The sequence below is a fragment of the Lethenteron reissneri genome, chromosome 57, assembly GCF_015708825.2.
Source record: "Lethenteron reissneri isolate LAM-NWPU_2019-01 chromosome 57, ASM1570882v1, whole genome shotgun sequence".
NCBI lineage: Eukaryota > Metazoa > Chordata > Hyperoartia > Petromyzontiformes > Petromyzontidae > Lethenteron > Lethenteron reissneri.
In genome coordinates, this window is record NC_083835.1 from 3,416,025 (window position 1) to 3,431,952 (window position 15,928).

At 46.6% G+C, this 15,928-nt stretch overlaps 2 protein-coding genes across 2 annotated transcripts in view; one reads left to right on the forward strand and one right to left on the reverse strand.

The window, feature by feature from the left end:
• LOC133357258 (fibronectin type-III domain-containing protein 3a-like) overlaps positions 1-15,928 on the reverse strand; it is a 150,657-nt gene that overhangs the window by 51,080 nt on the left and 83,649 nt on the right. The window contains 1 exon segment of the mRNA XM_061575112.1: positions 13,023-13,099. Coding sequence (XP_061431096.1) covers positions 13,023-13,099 — 77 coding nt within the window.
• LOC133357272 (uncharacterized) lies at positions 5,395-9,952 on the forward strand. Its single transcript, XM_061575136.1, has 3 exons — positions 5,395-5,740; positions 7,218-7,386; positions 8,834-9,952. The coding sequence occupies exons 1-3, from the start codon at positions 5,499-5,501 to the stop codon at positions 9,662-9,664; spliced, it is 1,242 nt and encodes a 413-aa protein (XP_061431120.1). The 5' UTR covers positions 5,395-5,498; the 3' UTR covers positions 9,665-9,952.

The following is a 15,928-nucleotide window of genomic DNA, read 5'->3' on the forward strand; positions in this document are numbered from 1 at the left end:
GTTAATGACACCACCTCCTGAACAAAAAAAACTACTCAATTTCACCAAAATTAGTTACATTTCTCATAAATTATTAACACGTTTGCTGCATTGCATTACAAGCTGTACAGTAAATCATTAATATCCTTATAATCAGTTTTGAATAACGTTGCTTACATTTGTAGGGTCCATTTATGAAGATACGTTTTTGAACTGGTATTATTTATGTCACATGTATATCTTTTAAAAGCATGTTTAATAATGTTCGATTTAAAGCTTTCGTGACTGCAGGGAAAAAACAATAAAATAATCAAAATACAATTCTCACGACGTTTCGATTGCAACACAAACAATCATCATTAGGTGTGAAAACCACGGCAAGAATTTTTTTTTTCCCCTTCTACATGACTTTACCGAAAGAACCAAGAATGTTTAATAATGTTTCGGAAAGCTGTTAGGATTATATTTCTCCCCAGACTCCGACGCTGGGAGTGGTGGCACAGTGGTTAGCGCATTGCACTAGATTATTTTTATTATTTGACAGCTATACATTTTTACATAAGCCACTTTGTTGAACTTTCATTTGTGGCTCAGTGGGCTTTACCTGGTAAAAGAAAATATAGTTTTTTTTTTAAATCCTTTATATTAAGTTCGCTTGCTTGCTTGCTTGCGTGCTTGCGTGCTTGCTTACGACTGTGCAAATCTTTCGGTCGTTTTTTAACCCACTTCCCGTGATCCAATCGAGCTGACATTTTGCACACAGACTCGTTGTGCGAGACAATTAATGTTTGTTTTTTCCCAAAATTTTACACTGTTTAGGGAAAACAAATTAAATATTTAATTACCAATTGCTTAATACTGGCAGACAATCATCTGACCCATAGGTGGCAGCCATCTCAAGCCAGAGGACGAGAGGACTCTAGCCGCCACGCATATAAAGGATTTATAGTGAAAAACTTAGTTTTTTACAGGTTATACTTGTTATTATTTAGATATATTTAGTGATTTTCTTATCTTTCCTATACTTTGCACTCCTATCGTAGTTTTATATAGTTTTATAGGTTGTAACTTTCTGACTCTCCCCTACTGAACATTTGTGAAAAACAGCTCTGTAGCTAATCGGATTCCTCCAGCATACATACATATTCTGACTCTGACTATCAATATCGCTACCCGAGTTCGGTTTCCATTCACGGCATAACACCATCGGCGGTGCGACATCTGCGAACCGGTCACCATTATAAAATGGGACCTATTTGCCAGTATCAGTGTAGTGACGAAAATGTGACTCATGCAGCCAGCTATGGCTGCAGAGTTTGGTGGTACATGTTGTTAACGTCGTTTATTGTGAAAATTCGGTCACAGTTCCTATGATCACTGTTTCATTGCTTTTATGACTTTATTTTGGTGATTTTTGAAAAGTTTTTCGGTTTGGCCATGTTTTGTTTGTTGTAGTTCAGAGTTAGACTGATGGCCTTAATCTAAGTTGTCTTGTGGTTGTTGTTGTTTGACTTGCATCCCACTGGGATTTTTGCACACAGTGTTGGTGTACGGTGCTTTTTCTGCAATATTTTGCGGTCTTTTCTTGGATTTTCTGTTTGCACATAGTCACTTTAAGATGTTTTCTTGTTCATGTTTTGTTTGTTGCGGTTGCACCCGATTCAAGAGCCGAATGGCTCACAGGGCTATACCTAATAAATGAACTTGAACACTAAAAAGTATTAAAACACAACGATAGCTTTTTACCCTTTCTGGCAATAAAACAGGAGTTGTGTTAAGACGTACAAACACCAAATTGAAACCTTTTGCAAGGAATCAAGTAACTGCATTAACCACACGTACTCGGTTACCGTCATATACGCAATGGGTCCATGTTAACCAACCCACCCCGTCCTCACACAACGCTCGCACACCACAATGATAAAATACATTCTGAAATCTTCATTCTGGAATCTAAATCGCAACAAAACTGAATCGCCGAATGGCGACGATTCGCATGAATCGATAGGATGACGAGACATCTCGAGTTTATCACGATTGATATTTTCACTTGGTTTTGCATTCACAACTGAAATTGTGAGTCTGGACAATTTGCTCGATTGAGCCGATTAATCGGCGACTAATGCGAGAGGGCCATGACGGGAGGGGGGGGGGGGCAGTTTCTGGATTTATCCAGCAGAAGATTCACTCCGGGGGATGTTTGTTTGACCCCCCTCCCATTTTCAGAGCCAAAATCAATTCATTTGATCGCGACACCAGTTTGAATTAAGGGTGGCGAATACAGCGGGCTAATCACTTGTTGTTCATCACAGACACCACACAATCCACCTGGGTTCGATTCCAGACTCAGGTGTGACCTGTGTGGAGTGCCTCTACGTGTGTGCCTCTGTTACAACTGTACAGTAGTTACCTGAGGTGTGGACTCGAGTCATGTGACTTGGACTCGAGTCAGACTCGAGTCATGAATTTGATGACTTCAGACTCGACTTGGACTTGCATAACAATGACTTTGTCCCACCTCTGAGGTGTGGACTCGAGTCATGTGACTTGGACTCGAGTCAGACTCGAGTCATGAATTTGATGACTTCAGACTCGACTTGGACTTGCATAACAATGACTTTGTCCCACCTCTGAGGTGTGGACTCGAGTCATGTGACTTGGACTCGAGTCAGACTCGAGTCATGAATTTGATGACTTCAGACTCGACTTGGACTTGCATAACAATGACTTTGTCCCACCTCTGGTAGTTACCGTACAAGCCTGAATCAAATCCCTTAAAATTTGTTAAATTGGGATTACACAGCAACAACATTGGACGAAAATATTGCAGAGCCCCTCCTGAACAAGGCCAGTAACTGTGAGGCTCTCCTGGGGTGAAATAATAAAATAAACATCCGTTTCTTATTGTTCATTCTAAGTGGGTTTTTTCTATATTTTACCCCCCCCCCCCCCCCCCCCCCGAGCAAAATTAGCATTTAAGCCGATTAACTGTGCAGGTGAATTATTGATGGCCTTATACCGTAATGGCCACACCGCCAAGAGGGAGACAAAGGCGGTCGGGCGTAGTACTGGCCACCACGCCCTCGTGTACCACGAGGGAGACAAAGGCGGTCGGGCATGGTACTGGCCACCACGCCCTCGTGTGCCACAGCGCCGGCTTTCGCAGATGCTCACTTACAGCACTTGCCCCAAAGTCTGTAAAGGCTACACGGGGGATCTTTGTCTTTGTAGAGCGTTTCATTGACAGCTCAACAACCAGTGCCTAGAAACAACAACAACAGCCGCCGCCTTTCACGACTAAGTTGGCGTGAGACGTTAACCACGGCGCTTGTGCCAGGCTAGGTGCACCTTGAGGCAAGTGTACTAAAAACACCAAAACCCGCACTCGCCTGCCCACGCATGGACATCCACCAAGCCAACCCACCCACAGTTCAAACGCAGACGCAACCGTGTGCGTGTTAAACTTCTTTCGCACCGTACGTAGTCAACCGTGCTAATCGCAGAGTTACAGAGCCCACGTGGACACAAGCAGAGATGAGACAAAAATGAGTGCAGCAATTGTTGAACAGAATCGGTGGCTTGCGTTAATTGTTAGATAACGAATGTTGTTTTTGTTTAGAGATCCAATAACCCCCAAGTCGTCAACGCTACACACACGCACACGTGCAAACTAAACGATACACTATTATTATTTCTATTATTTTTATTATTTATTTTTTACCTACGTGACTTTACCGAAAAAACGTAAGAGGATAAACATTTTATTTTCCCAGTTAAGGACCCCAGTGAGCCACTAATATCGTGGCTTTTCTTCAGAAGCGACTCGGCTTCTCACAAATGATAATTAGTAGCTCAACGGAGTGGCCGGTCTCATCGGCACGTGGATATTTTATAGGACAAAACTAATTGTACAGTAACCGCGAGTTAATTATTTTTCTTTAATGACCACACGCACCGCGATAGGAGGTGGGGGGAGGGAAAGAGAGAGGCAGAGTCAAGAGCCAGCGAGGTGTTCATTGTGTCAGTGTGGTGCGTCAAGTACATACTGTTAGTGCTCTGGCTCTTCCGGTAAAGTCACGTAGGTGAAAATAAAAACTTAATTTAATTTAAAATTAAAACAACTACATTAAATTCAGTTGTTTTCATTTTATTTTATTTAAAATTAAATTTAGTTGTTTTCATTTTATTTAAAATTAAATGTAGTTTTCATTTAATTTCATTAAAATTTAATTTAGTTGTTTTCATTTTATTTTATTTAAAATTGTATTTAGTTGTTTTCATTTTATTTAAAATTGTATTTAGTCGTTTTCATTTTATTTAAAATTGTATTTAGTTTTCATTTTATTTTATTTTCACCTACGTAACTTTACCGAAAGAACCAAAGAGTATGGGATCCTTGCAGTTACGAAAACTTCAAATCTAGAAAATACTGTTTGCGCTTATAACTTTTGCTAACTTTAGCTCGTGGTTAAAACTCTACCAAGAGCTCACTCCAAGGTGCAGTGAAAACACGGGGGGCTCTTGAGTGAGCAGGGGGTAACTTTATGGAGTAGAAGAACCGCTCATTTGTTAAAGATTAATTCGATGACAGTCCAGTATACTCTTATTCTAAGTAAAGGTGATTTGCTGCGCAAATGAAGCATCAGAGTTGGTGTTCATCTCCTGGCCCTGCAGTCCACCGATTGAAATTCCACAATCGTATGACGGGGTTAAGTCCATCCATTTAACAACCGGTGTGAGCTTACACACACAGCGGCACTGTACTAAGTTTAGCATGGGTCTTGCTTACTGAGCCACCGAGGGTTAAATACTTAAATTAAGAGTCTTCAAACATGATATGTAAATGTACAATTCAGATGGAAATGTATACACATAATGATAACTTACATGCACATTTCACACTATTGAAATTACTTCATTTCCATGAAAATTTGACGATTTATAAACTTTAAATTTTTTTAAGTAAACATCTTCTTGGTTCTTTCGCTAAAGTCACGTGACTTTACCGAAAGAACCAAGAAGATGTTTACTTAAAATTTTTTAATCTCTGCAGTCACGAAAGCTTTAAATCGAAATTTTATTTTAAGTAAAGTTTATTTTGATAGGACCCTACATGTGTAAAAAACAAGCTATTGTAAACTTATCTGGTAAACATCAAACAAACAAACAACATGAGGCGGTGTTCATCTCATCAGTTTACAGGCCCTGGAGTAAGTGATGGCATCTCCACGTTCGTACGACGGGGACAAGTCCATCCCCATCGTGACCCGTAAACTATTTCTGTTCAACGCCATTCAAACCGCCCCACCACCACCCCACGTGGTCACGTGCGCCACGTGCTCGTGACGTCGTAATCATTGGCTGTCGTCACGCGCTGACGTCACGCGGGACCCACGTGTTTCTCCCCGTCGCTCGCCAGGGGAGGCGCATCGAGACGACGGCCGCGAACTTTGACGTCGTTGGAGAGAGATTTTTATTTTGTTTTGTTAAAAACAAACTAAAGAAATATAATTGTCAACATGGCGAGTTGCGTCAAAAACGTTTTGTGGCTTCTGGGCATCCTCCTAATCCATCGTGGGGATCAGCCAAGAATGTCCACGATCGATAACTCAACAACAACCTTCTACGAGTTGATGATCAACAACAACAACAACCACCACAACCAATCATCTCTCCAAAACAGCAGCGAAGACGCCGTCGCGTTTGACGTCAGCCCCGCAGCGTCGCACGCGCGCACCCGCCCCAGCGGTGGACACGCCAGGTACGTAGCAGTGCCCCCCCCCTCTACGTAGCAGCGCCCCCCCCCCCTCTACGTAGCAGTGCCCCCCTCCTCTACGTAGCAGAGCCCCCCCCCCCCTCTACGTAGCAGTGCCCCCCCTCCTCTACGTAGCAGAGCCCCCCCCCCACGTAGCAGTGCCCCCCCCCTCTACGTAGCAGGCCCCCCCCCCTCTACGTAGCAGAGCCCCCCCCCCCCTCTACGTAGCAGTGCCCCCCCCCCCTCTACGTAGCAGGGCCACCCCCCCCCTCTACGTAGCAGGGCCACCACCACCCCCTCCCCTCTACGTAGCAGCGCCACCAACCCCCCCCCCTCTACGTAGCAGTGCCACCACCCCCCCCCCTCTACGTAGCAGTGCCACCACCCCCCCCCCCTCTACGTAGCAGCGCCACCAACCCCCCCCCCCTCTACGTAGCAGTGCCACCACCCCCCCCCCCTCTACGTAGCAGTGCCACCAACCCCCCCCCCCTCTACGTAGCAGCGCCACCACCCCCCCCCCCCCCTCTACGTAGCAGTGCCACCACCCCCCCTCTACGTAGCAGTGCCACCACCCCCCCCTCTACGTAGCAGCGCCACCACCCCCCCCCCTCTACGTAGTAGCGCCACCACCCCCCCCCCCCCCCTCTACGTAGCAGCGCCACCACCCCCCCCCCTCTACGTAGCAGCGCCACCACCCCCCCCCCCTCTACGTAGCAGGGCCACCACCCCCCCCCCCTCTCTACGTAGCAGGGCCACCACCCCCCCCCCTCTACGTAGCAGGGCCACCACCCCCCCCCCCTCTACGTAGCAGGGCCACCACCCCCCCCCCTCTACGTAGCAGGGCCACCACCCCCCCCCCCTCTACGTAGCAGGGCCACCAACCCCCCCCCTCTACGTAGCAGCGCCACCACCCCCCCCCCCTCTACGTAGCAGGGCCACCACCCCCCCCCCCTCTACGTAGCAGGGCCACCAACCCCCCCCCCCCTCTACGTAGCAGCGCCACCACCCCCCCCCCTCTACGTAGCAGGGCCACCACCCCCCCCCCCCTCTACGTAGCAGGGCCACCAACCCCCCCCCCTCTACGTAGCAGAGCCACCACCCCCCCCCCCTCTACGTAGCAGCGCCACCACCCCCCCCCTCTACGTAGCAGGGCCACCACCCCCCCCCCCCTCTACGTAGCAGGGCCACCAACCCCCCCCCTCTACGTAGCAGAGCCACCACCCCCCCCCCTCTACGTAGCAGAGCCACCACCCCCCCCCCCCCTCTACGTAGCAGGGCCACCACCCCCCCCCCTCTACGTAGCAGGGCCACCACCCCCCCCCCCTCTACGTAGCAGGGCCCCCACCCCCCCCCTCTACGTAGCAGAGCCACCACCCCCCCCTCTACGTAGCAGAGCCACCACCCCCCCCCCCTCTACGTAGCAGTGCCCCCCCCCCCACCGTCTGACGTTGTCGACGTTGTCCGTCTGCTGCTGTCCCAACAGAACCGCCGAGGCCACCTCGGCCGTCTCCCGCAGCGTCCCGGCTCAACGTCCCTTCGGCAGACTCCCACCCTGCGCCAAAGTGGAAACCTCCTACTCCGACGGCGGCCTCAACGTTCTGTACCACGTCGTCATCACCCTCGTGCAACTGTGGTTCTCCGTGCGTCGCAAGGTGAACGAGCGAGCGAGCGATTAGAAGCGCGCGTTACGGAGATCGAAAAGTTTTTTTGGTTTGGTCATGTTTCTAGACTTGAAGCTTTCGTGACTGCAAGGATTCATATTCTTAGATTTTTTTGGTAAAGTCACGTAGGTAAAAAATTAAAATTAATAAAAGTAAAATTAAAATAAAAATCACGACGTTTCGGAGGCAACACAAGCTTCCGTCTTCAGGTGGAACAGACAACTAATACAGGTTACTGATGGACAGCCAGTTCTGTTTTACCAGGTTTAGCTTTCTTTTTTCACACTTTTGTCATGTTGGCCAGACTTAGTCACAAACCGCACCTCTCCATAACAAAGGCTCAGTCATTTGTTATGCAGTCTATTCTTAGTCTTAAGCCTCACCTTACCATATTAATAAAAAGTGTGCCGTTCCTGGCCCTGCCCCCTTCAACCATTATATATACGGAGTGGTAGCTCTTGTAATCTCTCATTTACTTGATACAGCTGTCGGGCTGTGACGGTTCCACCTGAAGACGGAAGTTTGTGTTGCCTCCGAAACGTCGTGATTTTTATTTTACTTTTATTAATTTTAATTTTTTACCTACGTGACTTTACCGAAAAAACCTAAGAATATTGGTCATGTTTGTTTGTTGTAAGACTGATGGCCTTAATCTAAGTTCAGACTCTGTCTTCTCGACAGACCTGTTCTTCACCTGAGGACGGCTGCTTGCGTTGTGGCCGAAACGTCGTGAGAATTATTTTACGTTTTATTTTTATTATTTTATTATTTCCATTCTACGTGACTTTACCAAAAGAACCAAGAAGATGAATCCCTGCAGTCACGAAAGCTTTACATCGAAAATGTATCTAAGTTGTTGTTGTCCTCCCTCCATGCCGTGTTGACCATACTTCACCAAGGTGGTTAGTCCGAGCTGGTCTTCGAAAGGTGAAGGTTAATGACCGATTCAAACGCCGTTGGCCACCTATATCAGACGGTTTCTCCGCGACTGTTGACTCCCACCGGATTTGCGAAATGCGCGGCAGGCTGTAACGGGCTCACTTATCGTTAAATACAAATTACAAATATATATAAAGGATGACAGCTCATCACATGTTTGCTACCATATACTGCACTTGCAATGCAGAAGTTCCCGGGTTCCATTCCGTGTCCCAGCGTTTCTCGTTGAAACCGAGGGCAAGTTGGTTTAAATGCCTCCCAGTCTCTATCCACCCAGCAGCATAAATGGCTACACCAGCCATTCAACCGATTGGACTGTTTAGTGATCAAAAGTGTAACGTAGGCCAAATGCCCTTTACAATAGGCTCTCTCTAGAGTTCTCTAGAGTGTCGGCCCGTCCACTGGCGGTGGCTTGAGCAGACAGTTTCAGGGTTTACACCTTTATCTTTGTTACCATTGAAGACACCTTCAATCCTGTTTGTTTTGTGCTGAATTGCAGACGGCCACGATGGTGGCGGCGCCCATTGTGGGCAGGGTCAGAGGTCACAGACGAGACCTCGGCCCTGCTCTTCGGGCGGCTGCAGCCCGGAGAAGACGTGCACGCAACGCTGCCAGCAGACGCGGCCGCAACCGGGCCCACGTCCCCCAGCCTGCACTCCTGCCCACGCCCCCAGCACCCGCGGAGACCAGCGCCGAGGATGCCTGCCAACATAGCCCATCTCCACTGCCGCCCACCCCTCCAGTGCCGGTGGAGATGGAGGCTCCAGAACCCACCCAGTTGAGCCCATCTCCACTGCTGCCCACCCCTCCAGTGCCGGTGGAGATGGAGGCTCCAGAAACCACCCAGTTGAGCCCATCTCCACTGCTGCCCACCACTCTCGTGCCGGTGGAGATGGAGGCTCAAGAATCCACCCAGTTGAGCCCATCTCCACTGCTGCCCACCCCTCCAGTGCCGGTGGAGATCAGGGCTCAAAGACTCAACGATCTCAGCCCATCTCCACTGCTGCCCACCCCTCCAGCACCAGCAAAGACCAGCGCTCGCGAGGCTGGCCGGCGAGACATCCCTTCCCTGATGTCTCTCGTTACATCATCCCCGGTTACCAGCGCTCGCTATGGTTGCCGCGGACAGAGACCACCGCCACCGGTCACTCCGCCACAATCCGCCGCCGCCGACGACGACGATGCGCTCGCCGGAGCTGGTCCTCCGGTGTGTTCTGCCCGTCCGCGCCGCACGCGGCGCCGTCGGCGTCCCCTGCGTCCCCGCGGTGACGCTGGAGACGTCCCGCCGTGGATCGGGTATCAAGACCCCAACGGATTTACTTTAACATGAGAAGAGAACACCGCTCCCGATACCAGGTGGTCTGGTAGCGAACGATTCGCCCGACAACACGGAGCGATGCACCCACCGAGACCAGCACACGCTCGCACAAGCGGGTGCAGCTCCCTTTGGTGGACATTGCCATTTTGGGCGGGAGTGGGCGAGTTTATTTTAAACAATAAAACTTGTGTTCCTTACCGCAGTTGTCAGCGCGTCGTACGTGTGGATGTGGATTGCGGTGCATGAGAATAAGGTGCATTACATGTGCTCAACACACACACTTAAACATCGTGCATAGACAGTAAACACTTGTTAATGCAACACATATGGGGTTCTGGCCTTTGCAAAATTATCCAATATTCCGAATGATGTACAATGCTACTTCCCTGTGCCTCCTGTCCAAATACATTTTTTTTCCCCCAATTTGTTTTCCAAACTCTTCACACACGATACACATTGACACACCTGCATCAATTCTCACAGACTAAGGGATTTATACTTCGAACCCCTTTCTATTACTTCTTGATGGAGGTGTAGACGACAATTCTGAAAGTGTTGGCTTGCACAGAGTGCATAAAGAAGGTAAAGTACAAAGCAACGGGCCTGCACCAACGCACACCACACGCGCCGCCACTGGACCGAGTCATTGTTTTGTACTCTTAGGTTTATTCAGTAAAGTCACGTAGGTAAAACACATAATAAATAATAAACATAGTAAAAATTATTATAGAAATAAAATAATGTGATTTGTTATTTTTCATCATTTATTCTTCTTTTTACCTACGTGACTTTACCGAAAAAACCTGAGAGTATGAATCCTTGTAATCACGAAAGCTTCAAATCTTGAGTCATTGTTTTGGATGTGGCACATGGCGTCGCACCACATTCATGCTGAAATTCCGAAATTGGACCAGTCGGTACCACAATTCGTCACATGGCGAATTACTAATATACAGTATATGCCAAAAGCGCAGCGCTGCCGAATTATCCCCCCAATTACGAATCATCAAATATCGAAATAACGAGGTTTTACTGTACATCACATTCCATGCTGCATTGTATGCAATGATATATAAACCGTGTGTGCACTCCTGCACATGACTGACACGAAGGTCAAGTCTAGCTTCAAGTGATTGTCAGGTCAAATAAGCATTGATGCATTGGTGATCATGACTCGCTTATGGCGGCCTTGAACCAGTGGTGGAAATTCCACATTCTTCTGGCAGGGAAGCGGCGAGTCTCCCCATAGGACAACCACCGTGGAATTCCCCCAAAAACCGATACTCGTTTTATAGACCCCAGGTTCATCTTCTTGGTTCTTTCGGTAAAGTCACGTAGAAGGGAAGTAATAAAATAATAAAAATAAAACAATAAAATAATTCTCACGACGTTTCGGCCACAACGCAAGCAGCCGTCCTCAGGTGAAGACCAGGTCTGTCGGGGAGACAGCTTGCGTTGTGGCCGAAACGTCGTGAGAATTATTTTATTATGTTTTATTATTTTATTACTTCCCTTCTACGTGACTTTACCGATAGAACCAAGAAGATGAATCCCTGCAGTCACGAAAGCTTTAAATCGAAAAGACCCCAGATTATCAATGGCTTGAGTCAACCCCCGACCAGGTTGTGAACTTCACTTCACCGCTTAACCAGCTGGCCGTACAAAGTAGTCCACTGAACCCTTTCCCATTCTGAGACGTCTGCAAGTTGCAGGGTGGGGTCCCGTTCACCGCCGAATCTCGGAACGCGCACGTGGTTCAGCGTTTATTCTAATTTTGAGGCTTAGTAGCGCCGCCGTTGTTTTTAAAGACGAGAACTGGAGCGACACACCCGCGCTCTACGATCGCTGGCGCCAAACTGTGCCACACGCTCTCCGGCATGGCCTTGTAGGAGCCTCGGTACCGATAAAGTCACTTTGTCTTGGGTTTTCTTCCGGTTTCGTTTTTAATTGCGTCATCGGAATGGAATAGGAAGATGAACAGATAATGTGTACACGTACGTCGAAAGGGTTAATTGATTAATTGTCACAGTCAAGAATTGATTTGACATTCAATGGCTAATATGCTCTCAAGAGTGCAGCACAGTGGTTAGCGCACCTCCGCTTAGCACGGCTGGCTATGCATGGCGTGAAAGAAGTTCAACATACATACAATGCACGACAAAGTCGGAGATCCGACTTCAATTCCCAGCCATGGCCAACATCAGTGGTGAGTGACACCCCAAGCACTGTTCCTCGCCAACCCACACCGACCAGCGTGGTGAAGAAGTATGGTTGGTGTACAGTGCTTTTTATGTGATATTTTGCCGTCTTTTCTTGGATTTTCTGTTTGCACATAGTCACATTAAGATGTTTTCTTGTTCATGTTTTTGTTTTTTTGTTTGTTGCGGTTGCACCCGATTCAATAGCCGAATGGCTCACAGGACTATACCAAATGAATGAACTTGAACTTGAAACAACCCTGATAACCAACACGGCAAAAGGAAGGCTTTCATCTAGCAGTGGATTGTCAAAGGTCTGCTGAGCTGCATTATTCATATGCAAATCGATGGTATTCACATTGTGGTGTTTTAAAGACGACTTAAGTCAGAATTACATGTATTTAAAGCCTATTCTTAGGTTTTTTCGGTTAAGTCACGTAAGTAAAACATCAAAATAAAAATAAAATAAAAATAAAAATCACGACGTTTCGGAGGCAACACAAGTCTCCGTCATCAGCTGCATCAAGTGATGCAGCTAATTCGGCTGTGACGGTCCCACCTGATGACGGAGACTTGTGTTGCCTCCGAAACGTCGTGATTTTTATTTTATTTTGATGTTTTACTTACGTGACTTAACCGAAAAAACCTAAGAATATGAATCTTTGCAGTCACGAAAGCTTCAAATCTAGAATTATTTAAAGCCTAACCAAAACAGCCAGCATGCTTCATAAAAATAAAACACCCACTTAAAATCAATTTTCAAAAACAATTATAATACAATTAATTCGTCCTGCAAAACTTTGATGAGTCTCACAACAAGCTGTGGAGAGAATCCTGCTTTGCAAAATACCTGACCAGGACCTTCTCAGTATCGTCACGCACGGGAGAAAACAAGAGTGCAAATACAACTCTTGTCCACACCAATATTACCCTCGGATCCTGTGATCCGCCGGTCCAATACGGTCCACAAAAAACTCCTATCACTCGCACCCCTGTTCTTCATATCACCCGCGGTTATACAAATTTGTTTTCCCATCCCTGCACGGTGGAAGGGCATCATCCCGCTATCCGTAAAACGTTCAAGGATAAGAGACGAGTCACCTGCAGGTAACAGGATAAGCGGAGTTCTCCGGAATACAACCGAAATGTCAGTGCTGTGTGCTGGGGCTCACCTGCGACACGTAGCCTGGTGGCACGTGGATTGGAGGTATGGACCCATTGGGAGACATCATGGGAACCTGGGCTGGACCTGCAAATGAGAATAAGAGCACACACACAGAAGATGTCAGCTTTACATAATTAATAACAATACTAACATACTTTCACACAGCCTCATTCAGGCAAAACTGCATCTGCAAACGCCGCACAATTTGCAAACGCAAAGGTGTGTGCGGAGGCATGAAGATGTTTTCAGACAATTATTGAGTGTTTATACACGTGGGGAGAAAACGGGAGCACCTGGAGGAAACCCACAAGTGCGTGCGAGGGGGCAACACTCGATTCCCTGCTCAATGGACAGGTGATATTCGTCGGCACTTTCCTGCGCCACCTTCTCCTGGCGAGCGACGGTAGGGCAACCACCTTGCCTGGCATGGGAAGGGCGTTGAGAAAAAAATTGCGCAGTGTTCCACCAACCTCTCGCTGCCTCCACAGTATTGGATTACAGGCCACGTGCATAGCCACAACCGGCCAGCTTATGGCTGATCATGACGATGAATTAGACGACAAAGATTAGCCGAGCTAATCAAACTCGAGAGCCTTGTTTGAAATCATGTCACCAGAACACGTTCCTTCAGCAGGGACGTCATTTAAATCACGCTACGGTTAAAAATAATCGATGCCTCGAGTTTCCTGGCTAGCTGCTGGCTGGCCTCCTACACCCTAACAATAAGTCTATTGCACTGGTCAACACACTTTTCTGGCATAAGGTATTCCAACTGTTACTTTTTGGGTGCCGATTCCAAATCTGGTATCAGTTTTTGTCTATCACATCAGGTTTTTGAGATATCAAATATTGCATTCTCAATAAAAACTGCAGAAGAAATATATGAAATAAATGTGGATATCTACATAAAATGATATTATAAACACACTATCCTAAAAATACAGCACCGTATTTTAACACTCAAGCAGTCACTGACTCGCAACAACTTGCAATCATAAGTGACAAGAGTTAATTTCGGATAAAATCAATGAAAATGGGGTATGCCGATAGCATAAAATGAGATGTGATAGAGCAAATCTGAGCTCAGAGTTGGAATCAGCACCCTGAAATTAGTCTAAAACAGCTGCAAAAGTCCAGGCCAGAAAAAAATGTTATTTTTTTGTTGACCAGTGTATAATCGATGCCTCGAGTTTCCTGGCTAGCTGCTGGCTGGCCTCCCCTCTGCACCCTAACAATAAGTCTATTGTTAGTGGGTGCATTGAGTTTAATTGAAACGGCGGAAATGTTCGGAAGACATTTAATGACAATGATAGATAGTGACACGGTAGAGGTGGGAGTAACGCAAACAAAAAGACTGACCACTGTTCATTTAAAATTGCCCTAACTTTTCTATTTGTGCTCCTAGCAATGTAATTATTAAGCCCGATAGAAATTCTTTCAATTCCAGAGAATATTACCTCGGCATTTTATTACGTAAAAATGCAGATTACTTGTTGTGTTCCTAGTACATGATTGTGCAGGGAATATGAAAATGACAGATGCCTCTTATTTTCTGTTGCAGAGCAACGGCTTTGTCTACTTGTAGACTTTAAAACGTGATTTTATTTTGACGCTGCAGCAGAACTACTTATTTCTTGTATTAAAAACTCATTATGCAGTGTTATGAAACATTATGGGTGATTAAGCACAATTCTATTGGTCTCTGCCTCCACGTAAAAAAAGACAAGAAGTATGATGTTTATACAAAGGTAAGCAGGGATGCATTTAACTTATTATGCACCGTTGTAGAGGAATTCAGATAATGGGTTCATATGGAATATATTGCTTTTTGCACTCATTAGGATACTACATTTAGAGGGAATACTCTTGCGGATAATACCCTGCGACACGGCAAATATTATAGTTCAACTGCATCGCTGATGACACCGAAAAAGCTTGAAGCTGGCCTGGAATTTTCTTCTTCAAACAAAATACCGGGCATGGAAGACATTTAGCTGAGCGTGGAGGAGTAGGCCAAAATACACAGGGTCGGATCTCTTAGAATTTCTCATTTACTTGATACAGCTATCGTGCTGCGACGGTTCCACCTGAAGACGGAAGCTTGTGTTGCCTCCGAAACGCCGTGATTTATTTATTTATTTTACTTTTATTAATTTAAATTTTTTACCTACGTGACTTTTCCGAAAAAACCCAAGAATATGAATACAAAATACACCCTCAAGTAGAGGTGCTTTCCACCAGCAGCTGAATGAGGAAGACATTGCAGGGCTGCACCTTGATCGTTCCGTTTTGCTATTTAATGTGCCATCATGGCACAATTTGCAAGGTCATAAACATAATAAATAGGCCAAAGTTATCGGCTTCTGAGCGGTCAGAGCTCGTAAAGGATTAACCACCGCTCCTGGGGCATATTTCACTCGGCTTCAAAGGCGAACTTTATTAACGGCCTGCAATCCATCTGAGGCATTAGCTCGTGAGAGCTAATGGGGCCTTACCCCAAAGAGGCAGTGGTGCTGTATTCTCCAGATCGTGACCTACTCATTCCCCTCCCTGCCCAAGTGTTTGAGGGGGTGCTTAATAATAATCCGGTAGGTGTGCGAGTGTGCGTGCGATTGGCCAGATTTGCATACCGTGATTGCTTATTGAGGCCAAGACCAAGTTGGGGAGAGGGGGGAGCGGAAGGTGCGTCTTATTTTCCCGGAGGGTCTCATAATCCGAAGAACACGGTATTATTAGTTTCTTGACGAGACAAAAGCAGCTTCTCAGAAGCTTTAGCTAACAAAAAAGGAAACCTTTCATAACATAAATTAAGACCGTGCAGCATGCGATGTCTAATCTTTTGAGTATAAAATATAAAATGTGGGGAGGAGGAGGAGGGGGGGGGGATTTAAAACCTGCAATTACTTTATTAAA

Bases quoted from the DNA above. Each gene is read 5' to 3' on its own strand.
- LOC133357272 (XM_061575136.1), top strand. From the start codon at position 5,499: ATGGCGAGTTGCGTCAAAAACGTTTTGTGGCTTCTGGGCATCCTCCTA. The intron at 5,741-7,217 runs GTACGTAGCAGT...CTGTCCCAACAG, and splicing joins CCCAGCGGTGGACACGCCAG to AACCGCCGAGGCCACCTCGG. The intron at 7,387-8,833 runs GTGAACGAGCGA...GCTGAATTGCAG, and splicing joins GGTTCTCCGTGCGTCGCAAG to ACGGCCACGATGGTGGCGGC.